This window comes from Gossypium hirsutum, chromosome A09, assembly GCF_007990345.1.
Source record: "Gossypium hirsutum isolate 1008001.06 chromosome A09, Gossypium_hirsutum_v2.1, whole genome shotgun sequence".
Taxonomy (NCBI): Eukaryota; Viridiplantae; Streptophyta; class Magnoliopsida; order Malvales; family Malvaceae; genus Gossypium; species Gossypium hirsutum.
This window is the reverse complement of record NC_053432.1, coordinates 10,694,447-10,704,446: the sequence shown is the minus strand read 5'-3', so window position 1 is coordinate 10,704,446 and position 10,000 is coordinate 10,694,447. Positions and strand designations below refer to the sequence as shown.

Below are 10,000 nucleotides of genomic sequence, written 5' to 3'. Positions count from 1 at the left end.
GTTGCAGTGGAGGTCTCACTTGAAGACATGTTTGTTTGACTTTAGGCCATTTGTTCACTACCAACAATGGTATTCGGAGAACGGGCTACCATATTTATTCAATGGACATTTGAGGGTACTCACGTGACACATACACCAATGTGGGAGTGAACAAGGTGAACCAATTCAATCACCTCATCGTTGAGGTCACCGGAATGCTGCTACCCAACCACACCCCGAGGTCAAGCCTGAACCCTAACCTCTGTAGTTTTTGATGCACTTTGAAAGTTCAAAACAGTTGGGGCTTTTTTTTTGAAAAAGTTTGAAGGCCTTTTTATTCATTTTAAAAGTTTAAGTACTTAATTGAATGCAAAAAAAAGGGCTTAATTGCTTCTTTTTGAAAAAGTTTAAGGACTTTTTACACCTTTAAGCTTTTAATAAAATGACATATTAATCATTTCCTAATCAAATAGGTACCTGATTAACTCGTGACACTAACTCAATCAATAATTTTATTAATAGTATTGAAACGTTTGTGATAAAAATAAAAAATTCTTAATAAGCAAAAGTGATTTCTTTTCTAGTAACTTATTAAGGTCATTTTCGTAAAAAAGAAAACCGGAGAACAGAGATTTTGACTTTAACCACGTTTAATTAGCAACGGCCTACATTAACACATCAGCACTTGTGTTTCACGAAACAATACAAAACACCTCAGCATAACAATAAAACTTAAATTACACTTATACCATTATACCTTCAAAAAAGAAAAACAATAAAACTTAAATTACACTTATGCCATTATACCTTTTAGTATTTTTTTTCAACATCATTTTATGTATGTATAATATATATCTAAAGGTGAATATAATTCATTTATTTATATATATTAATGAGTAATTTTTTAAAATATTTTATTTAAAAAAATAAAAACTATATAATATTTTTAAAGTTATATTACTGTAATTTTAAGGTTTTCAAGTAAATTCACTAATTTAATAATTCTTTAAATAATAATACATATATGGATGTAGATATGAATTTGATTTTTTTATTTTAAATTTATTATTGATGGTTAGAGTGTTCACCGCTTTAGATATAACTTGAGTTTTAGTCGTGCTAATCACGTTACTATTACCTTTGCCCTCCTCTTACAATTCAAAAAAAAAATTAATATATTTAAATAATGATTTAATATAGAATAAATTTCAACATTGAGAAAGGGTATAAAATCAATTCAAAAAATTTTGAAAATACAAATACAATGATAAATTTAAACATAGATTTTTTTTATGAAACAATATCGTTACAAGTTCTTATCATATCTGTTTTTTTTATACAATGCCTAGAACTACCATAGCCCCACCCCAACCCATAAATAAAAGTATAAGGCGCTTCAGCGCACTCAAACCCATATCCTCTATTGACAATAATATTTATATCAATCGAATTAAGACTCAACCAGCAAACATGAGTTATTAAAACATTAATAAAAAAGATTTTATATCATAATAATAGAATAATTTCACCTAAAATAGACTTTTATATATGGTAATACAATTTGTATTTTACAAAATTATATATTCAAAATAGAGAATAAATTGATGTGGGAATATGTTATGATATAAATGGTAGGGAAAATCTAGAACTAAAAAATATTCCAATATTAAAAGAAAATCCAACATTAAAAGAAAATTAAATACTACAAAATATCCCTATTTATTTTCTAATTTAAATGATACTATAAATAAAATTTTCTTCCTCGTTTCTACATTCAAATATTTTACAGTTTTGCTATATTAATCAAACGGCTAATCGAATAGTGGAGGAGAGAAATTTTTTTTCAAAAAATCGAAAATTTTCTAATATTATCGTTATTTAATCATAGTTTCTTATTTTTGGATTGTGGAGGTTTTTTTTTTTGGGGGGTTATAAATCCATATCTTTGTTCTCGGAATCTGTTGAAAGAGCGAAAAATAAACCACCAAACGGCTATAATTGACGTTAAGAGGAAGAGGAAGAGAAAAAGGAGAGAATTTTTTTTTTTATTTTGAAAAATCATTGCTAAAATTTTACTGGGTTTTCGTTTTTCTAGATTTTCTCTGTTTCAAAATTTTGACCTTTTTTTTGCTTTGGGGTTTATTTTTTTGTTTTTTTTAAAGAATTTTTTTTATGTAGACGCCTTTGATCTGAGTTCTGGAGAACTTGAAGACTTCAACAAAACATTTTTTTATAAAAAATTTATTGATTAGGAAGTGGCAATCTTTGTGGGATTTTGTAGTCATGTCTGATGGGTATTCTAATTTCAAGAAGACTGACGATGTTTGTGAAGACGTTTGTGGAAAGGTAAATTTTCTTTTCTCTGATTTCACTTTCAAAAAATTTGTTCATTTTGGGGGCGGGGGTTGATTAATGGGTGCTTGTACTGTTTTTCCTTGAATTTGTTTAAGATTGAAGGTGAAGGTGTATGTGTGTGTGTGTGTGTGTGTATATATATATATTTGCCTTCATCTTTTCTTACTGTTAATTTCTTTGCTCTTTTTCTATTATATTTTCTTGGGAAAAATGTTTCCTGTATGGTTTTGATTTCTGGATGGCTGATGATCCTCTGTTTGGTTGTTGTTTGAGATTAATGGAAAAAATGGGAACATCTATTCTAATGGAACTATTGAAGAAATTGCTTTGTAGTTTCCTTTGATTTTCATTGTTTCACCCCATTTTGAATGTTTTTTGGTACGTCTATTTTTTCTTTCCTTGAAGTGATTGATTGACAACGTATTTGCAAGGAATTGGAAAACTATTGATTTTAGTCATATGAACACGAGAATGGAAAATTAAGGAGAGGTTTAACTATATATACATATGTGTGTATGTATATGTTTCTAATGTTGTGAAGTAGGCATAGTTGCTGCTTTATGGGAATATGATGTGGTTCATGATTTGTAAAATGCTTTATTTTTGTGCTTAACCTTGATAATCTGATAATGTTTTTCATTTTCTAATCTGCAGCAGGGGTCCCGTGCTGCATTGACCATTTCGAGATTGCGGTGTATGTTGCGAGGGTATGATATCAGGACTTACATTTTTGTGTTTGTGATTATCCCGCCAGCAATTTTCGGCCTATATTTGCATGGACAGAAGATCAGTTATTTCCTAAGACCACTATGGGAATCACCTCCTAAGCCTTTTATTGAACTCCCTCACTATTATCACGACAATATCACGATGGAGACTCTCTGCAATCTTCATGGATGGAAAGTTCGTGAATTCCCTCGACGAGTCTTTGATGCAGTGTTGTTCAGCAATGAGATAGATATGCTCATGATTCGTTGGAATGAATTGTATCCATATGTTACGCAATTCGTGCTCCTCGAGTCCAACTCAACGTTTACTGCCTTACTGAAACCATTGTTATTTGCTCGCAACAAAGATCAATTTAAATTTGTCGAGCCTCGCTTGACATATGGGACCATTGGTGGGAGATTCAAGAAGGGCGAAAACCCTTTTGTTGAGGAGGCATATCAGAGAGTTGCATTGGACCAGCTTCTTAGACTAGCAGGTATTGAAGATGATGATTTATTGATAATGTCCGATGTAGATGAGATCCCTAGTGGGCATACAATTAATCTATTGAGATGGTGTGATGACACACCACCTGTACTTCATCTTCAGTTGAGAAACTATTTGTACTCTTTTGAGTATCTCATAGACAACAAAAGCTGGAGAGCCTCGGTTCATAGGTACAAGAAGGGCAGGACCAGATATGCTCATTATCGTCAATCCGATCTCATCTTAGCAGATGCCGGGTGGCATTGTAGCTTTTGCTTTCGGTATATAAGCGACTTTATATTCAAGATGAAAGCTTACAGCCACACTGATCGAGTGAGATTCGCTCATTTCTTGAACCCCAAGAGGATTCAGGACGTAATATGCAGAGGGTCTAACCTATTCGACATGCTTCCTGAAGAATACACATTCAAGGAGATCATCGGGAAGATGGGACCTATTCCTCACTCGTATTCAGCAGTCCATCTTCCTGCATATTTGTTGAATAATGCGGAGAAATACAAATATCTTCTGCCTGGTAACTGTGTGAGAGAACGTGGCTGAGTCTAGAAAAACGGTGTGCTATGGAGTCTTCCATTACAAGTTTTGTCGGTACTGGAAAGGCCTGCCTTGGCAATTTGATGGCTATTGGTGTAGCATTGATAGAAGTATACCATTTATCCAACCAAATCTAGGCATATGGAATCTGTGGTTGTGAGGGGAAACTTCATGTCCTTAATGAAGTCGATTTTTTCCATTACGGGACCATATCTGATTTCTGAACCCGGGAGAACTTGTTGTAAGAGAAGTAGATATAATCGGTTTTCTGAAAGCTTTAGCAACCTCCTACTGGTATGACATATATTTCCCAGGGATTGCATAAATCTAGAATGACAGATTTCCCAGATTTTTCCTTCATGGGAACCTTCTTTTTCTAGGATTATTTCTTCATATATTCCTATTACAAAGTAATACTGACATTGACTTTGTTGAATTTGTATCATTTTGCTGCCCTGCTTTTGGTTCTTCCATTGAATATATATATTGTTGAACAATGAAAACTCTCCTTTCTTGAATAGGTCAGCTCTTTTGCCATTTGAAGTTTCAATTTCATGAGAGCAAAAGGTCATGTTCAGCAAAAACTTCTCTTTTATTTAGTTGATCAATTTTATTTTCAAATGCTAATCTGCTTATCCATTCGAAATGTGTTAGGCTTAAGCACATTCCCCTTTGACTTAGGGCCAGTGTATCATTGAAATTGAAAAAAATGCTTTTATGGTGTTTACCATTGCCTTTCCTAAGTGTTTTTAGGAAGCTAAAATGTTAATTTTAGAAGTGATGTTATAAAGTAAAAGATTTAAAGAGTGGACAAAAAGATAATTTTATCAAAAAGCATTTTTCCAAAAACAAATAGCTTAAAACTTCAGCTTAAATTAAGGTTTGATTTGAAAAGCTGCTTGAAATCACGGTTCTTTTCAATCTCAATGACATACTCTTAATATTTATTTATATTTAAAATACGAGTTTAGAATTTAGAATTTAATACAGTAACTTTATCATATTTTTGTTGATTACAATTGAAGCATGCCATTAATTGGCAGTGGTATTTGTGGTTGTGAATTGAGTCACATGTACTTGACTGCAACCATAAGCCAAACCAATCACAAGATCTCATGATATTACTTGGCATCTTTCCTTTTATCTTTTTCAATAATTAAGAGGATTAATCAATTTTTTTTAAGAAAAAAAATACAATATTTATCCTTAAGCCAAATGTTTGGAATCTGATGTCATTCTTTACTGCATTCATATAATAGGTATCACATAAAACAGTGTTAAGGTATATTTGAGTTTTATAATTATAAGGGTTGAGATTTCGAGTCTTATCATATATTAATATCATGTGTTTCTAATTTTTAATCCGTAATTTATTTATGATTGTGTACATATATATATTTATAAATATATGATGTTTGAAAATAAGAGGTTGAGAATTCACAAGTGTGAAGTTTGGTTGTAGGAGAAATAGAGAATTTGAGAGTGGGGAAGAAAGCATAGATTTTGCACTTGGCATGAAATGCATGAATGCTTTTTTGTCAAATGCACCTTTTGTTTTAGTGGTGGGAATGGGATCCCATTATATATTTCTGGATCATTTTGACAATCAAGTGTTTTTATTCTTAAATAATGCTTTTTTTAGTTTTAGATGTTGTGTTTTTTAAATAATATTCGAATTTTAATATTTTTTATGTGATTTTATTTGTACTGATAAAAAATTTGAATTCGTCATGTTTAGAATGGGACAGAGAACCAATTGTTCTGGTGTTGGATAATGGAAGAAGTAAACTCTCATGAGATTACGATTCACCACAAAAATAATCAGCAGCTCTCTGCTCCATCCCAAACGAAGTGAACCAACCTTCAAGTTATCGTTTATTAACTTTTTTGGCACTTGGATTGTCCTGATATGTCAACATTTAATTAATTTTAAAATTTTTAAAATAAAAAAATATTTTTTATATTTTTAATTTTTTAAAATTAAAAAAAAAATTAATCAAATACTAACATATTATTCACGTAACAATTCACATATATATACCACAGTAAAATTTAAAAAGTTAAATTTTTTTACCATTTTAAGGTAATATGACATAAAAAAAATAAAGAGCTAAAATAATTTTTTTACAATCCAGAGTTCAATTTTGTCTTATTTAATAAGACGAGAGAGAGGGAGAGAGAAATGAAGGTTGGAGATTTGATTGGAGCAGAGAACACAGAGCACTGGAGCAATGTTTTCTGAGAGATTCCTACCAACAAAGATTTCTCTTTTTTTTCTTTAATCCCGATAATGCACGTAAACGACCTCGTTTTAGTATACTGACTAATGATATATTCAAACAAGACACTAAGGGACAGAAGCATGGAACCTCAACATTTCACACAGAAAAGGAGTTAGAATTATCTTACATAACATCATCATCAAATGCTAAACATTTTTTCCCCCCAAGAGGAAAAACAATAGCCCAGATTGTAATCATTTTCAATAGTTACAAATTTTAGTTCCAATACAAACATCAACTGTTTTGCGTTTCCATGGAAACAACACCTACCATCTTTCTTCATACAACCAGCAGATTTTATTCGGAAACACAAGCTTCCTACCGGGATGGAACAAGCGTCAAATAGCCTTGAATGAAAGAAACCGAGGATCAAACAAACTCACTATGCCCCCCTCAAAGCAAAAACAAGCATTGTCTAGCTTCGGGGAGACAATAGACGAGCACAAAACTTGGGACTTTGTCATCGGGAACACTCTGCATCGTGTTCATAATCGGTCTAACCACGAAAGAATGCTTTCCTGAGAGCCAAATTGTAGATCCTGCACCAAAATGACAAATGATGATAATTTGTAAGATAACATTTCGAGAGGCAAACACATCAATGGTGGAAAGAAGCTAACAGCTAGGGTTACATCAGGTGGTGTATCGAACTCCAAGTTCTCGAGCTCAGAAATTCCACAAGACGCATCGTTATTTCCTTTCGTCTCAATTGCAGCACAGTCAGCTTTAGGGTCCTTGGTCGTTGGCAGGGAAAAGGAATCCAAAAGCTCATTGCATAGCAAAAATTCATCAAAGCCATTAAAGTCGGGATTTTCCACAGCCTGAGATTCCCCAGCCAACCATGCCTGGTAGTCTGAATTATCCTCGCATTGAACAGCATCCGTATGTACATCAGATCTTTCTACAGCAAAATTTGCTTCCTAATCCACAAAAATGAACTTTGATGAGGATCATATGAAAGAACATATATATTCATATATGGATCTAATTGCATATCATGAATACCTGGTGCATATTTTCTTCAATGTCATCAAGCATCATAGACTTCCATGGCCGAGGTGGATCAGGAGTAATTGTTTTAGGGGTCCTCGGACTAGTGTGAATCATCAAGTTATCCGGTTCTTCAGTCATTGGGCTATCATCGTTCTTCTCAGTTTGTTTCTGCTGTTGATAGAAAATCTTAGAGACCACATATTCCCCATCGTGCTCATCTTCCGTATCCCCTAGATGGTATTGATGCATCACCCAATTCGACTTTTCAGGTTTACACCCTTTCTTTGTACTTTTATAGAGAACCATTATCTTCTTCCACCCCTTATGAACTCCGTTTTCCGTAACAGGTTTAGTCTTTCCTGTCTTATGCCAACGAACATGCTCCTCGTTTGTGCTATCTTGATTCTGGATTTTCCGGCGCTTCCGCTGACCAGTTGAATAAGCATTAATCGTTCGATGAAAGAAGTGGATGCTACTTCCATCCTTTCTTGCACCTACACAAAATCTAGATGAAGTGATGATATAATCCGGCACAATCCAAATCAAGCAGCAATATCGGTTTCCCATTACCATAAACTGCAAATTTCCTAAGATTAACCATGAATAGTACCTCGGTGACGTAATGTAACCGAGGAGCACGTCACCTACTTCAAATAACAATGAATGCATATACCAAAAATTCATCCTACATATGACAGCAATGTTAAAAACAAAAATATAGTATCCAAATCAAGCTGCAATGTATATTTTCCATTATTGTGAATTCCGAACGTTGCAACATGGATTCGAGTAATGCCAAATGCGTAATACCCACAAAATCGGCTAATATGGTAAATAGAGTTCATCCTATATGTGACAGCAATGTAAAAACAACAAAATTAGTTCATCCATAAACACATTTACCTGGAAGATTCTCAGGATGAGTGTAACAAATCCCCTGACAGTCGCCGAGCGTGAGAATAAACTCATCAATAAACAGGTGTTCTTTTGAGTCTCCGACACCGCACTTAGCGGCTAAGTGATCTAAAAGCTCTGCATCAGACGGATCAAACTTCACTCCCACTGGAAGGCCAGGCCATTGAGGAAACACCTGCAAATAAAACAGCCCCCACATATGTGTAAGAAAACCATAAAACCTTAAAAATTCGATTGAAACAATGATGTTTTCCGCTTACATCACTGTTATCGATACGATAATGACAGTTGGGACATTCACGATTCGCTCCGCAATCAGTGATTTGAACGGAAGAAGACCATGAAGCATTTTTTACTTTCTTTGCTATTGCTCTGCTATCAACAAGCCAGCTCCTGCAAAACAACAATGGTTTTTGTTTTGAGCAAAATAGTCCAAAAACAAAACATACATTGGGAGAAGTGTAAAGAAACAGGTTGTTTTTCTAAGGATGATTTTCCATTAATAACAGTTGTAAGAAATCATGAACTCTCTCAATGAACCTCATAGTGGATGAAGAAACACTTGCACTTGATGACCCCCCCCCCCAAAAGGTATCACAAAATTGAACTCAAAGGGAAAATAAGGGGTTAAATATAAAAACCAACTCTATTTATGGTAAGTTTTTATGTAACTTACGAACCCCATTATATCAAGAAATAAAATAACCCAGAAAATGTGAGGGATTTATTTTCTTAAAAGTCCATAAATTTATCCAGAAAAGAATTCCAACCAAAAATCAGTTAACTCTACCCACCATGCCTCCTATGTCTAGGTAAATTTAAAGGAAGCTTTTCCAATAACAACAGTCTGTGCAGTAATGAAGAGCTTCTAAGAAAGGATGATCATGAAATAACATCATATAAACTCTCTCAATGGAGCTCATAATGGATGAACAAACACAATCACTCAATGAATGACAAAGTCCCCCCACGTCTTCAAACTCAGGTGAAATTAAGGAAAATAGGGGTTAAAAAAAAAACCAACCCCCTTTACAGCAAGTTTTTACTATACCCCCATTGCCTAAAATAAGTAACCCAAGAAATAAAAAAAGGAATTTCATGGTAACCCAGAATCTTAAATCACGTATTTTCGCCATAAATTCAACATCAAAAACTTCAGTTGAAAATGGGGTTTTCAAGTTAAAAGTCCAATTTTTTCCCCAAAAAAAAGAATCCAACCCAAAAGCAGTCAATTAAACAATGAAAATATTATCATTAAATTCATTATTTTTTATCATTAATTTCTTTAACCTTACCTCGCCATTAACAAAGTAAAGAAAGGGGAAGAAGAAGAAGAAAGATGAATAGAGAAGAGAGTATAAGCGAAGCTTTTAAGCTCTTTAAACACTTCTCTTTCCCTTTGCCTTTTTTCTACACTAGGCTAAGTAATCGAACGATGAGAAGAGAGAGAGAGAGCGGGAAATTTTGCTTTGGAACTCATATAGTAGGCTCGGAAACTCAACCTCAGCTTCGGAGAATGACATCAGAGCGGAAGTTTGTTTTGTTTTTTTCATTTGTAGGTCCCGTAGTTGACTAAACCTGGTCACGAACCATTTGGTTCGGACACGAAGTTCGGTTCCTTGTCTGAAGAATGTTTAAGCACTTGGCAGCTTCGAATTTCGAGCTTCATGGCATTTTTCGTAATTATCTTCAATCTCCTACTTGCCTCCCAAGCTTGACAATGGGAA

General features: G+C 33.7%; 2 protein-coding genes across 4 annotated transcripts; one reads left to right on the top strand and one right to left on the bottom strand.

Annotated features, from left to right (window-relative positions):
* Nucleotides 1–1,636: 1,636 nt before the first annotated feature.
* LOC107892132 (uncharacterized) lies at nucleotides 1,637–4,722 on the top strand. Of its 2 annotated transcripts, none has more exons than XM_016817130.2 (2): nucleotides 1,637–2,325; nucleotides 2,989–4,722. In XM_016817130.2, the coding sequence occupies exons 1-2, from the start codon at nucleotides 2,263–2,265 to the stop codon at nucleotides 4,087–4,089; spliced, it is 1,164 nt and encodes a 387-aa protein (XP_016672619.1). In that variant the 5' UTR covers nucleotides 1,637–2,262; the 3' UTR covers nucleotides 4,090–4,722. The 2 variants fall into 2 exon arrangements, with proteins under 2 accessions (XP_016672619.1, XP_016672620.1); XM_016817131.2 differs by having other exon boundaries at nucleotides 1,722–2,325; nucleotides 2,992–4,722.
* Nucleotides 4,723–6,435: 1,713 nt separating this feature from the next.
* Nucleotides 6,436–9,773, bottom strand: LOC107892722 (SUPPRESSOR OF GAMMA RESPONSE 1). Of its 2 annotated transcripts, none has more exons than XM_041077517.1 (6): nucleotides 9,569–9,773; nucleotides 8,534–8,666; nucleotides 8,262–8,448; nucleotides 7,371–7,852; nucleotides 6,986–7,285; nucleotides 6,436–6,904 (listed from the first exon to the last, which is right to left on the bottom strand). In XM_041077517.1, the coding sequence occupies exons 1-6, from the start codon at nucleotides 9,574–9,576 to the stop codon at nucleotides 6,851–6,853; spliced, it is 1,164 nt and encodes a 387-aa protein (XP_040933451.1). In that variant the 5' UTR covers nucleotides 9,577–9,773; the 3' UTR covers nucleotides 6,436–6,850. The 2 variants fall into 2 exon arrangements, with proteins under 2 accessions (XP_040933451.1, XP_040933452.1); XM_041077518.1 differs by having other exon boundaries at nucleotides 6,998–7,285; nucleotides 9,569–9,715.
* Nucleotides 9,774–10,000: the final 227 nt, after the last annotated feature.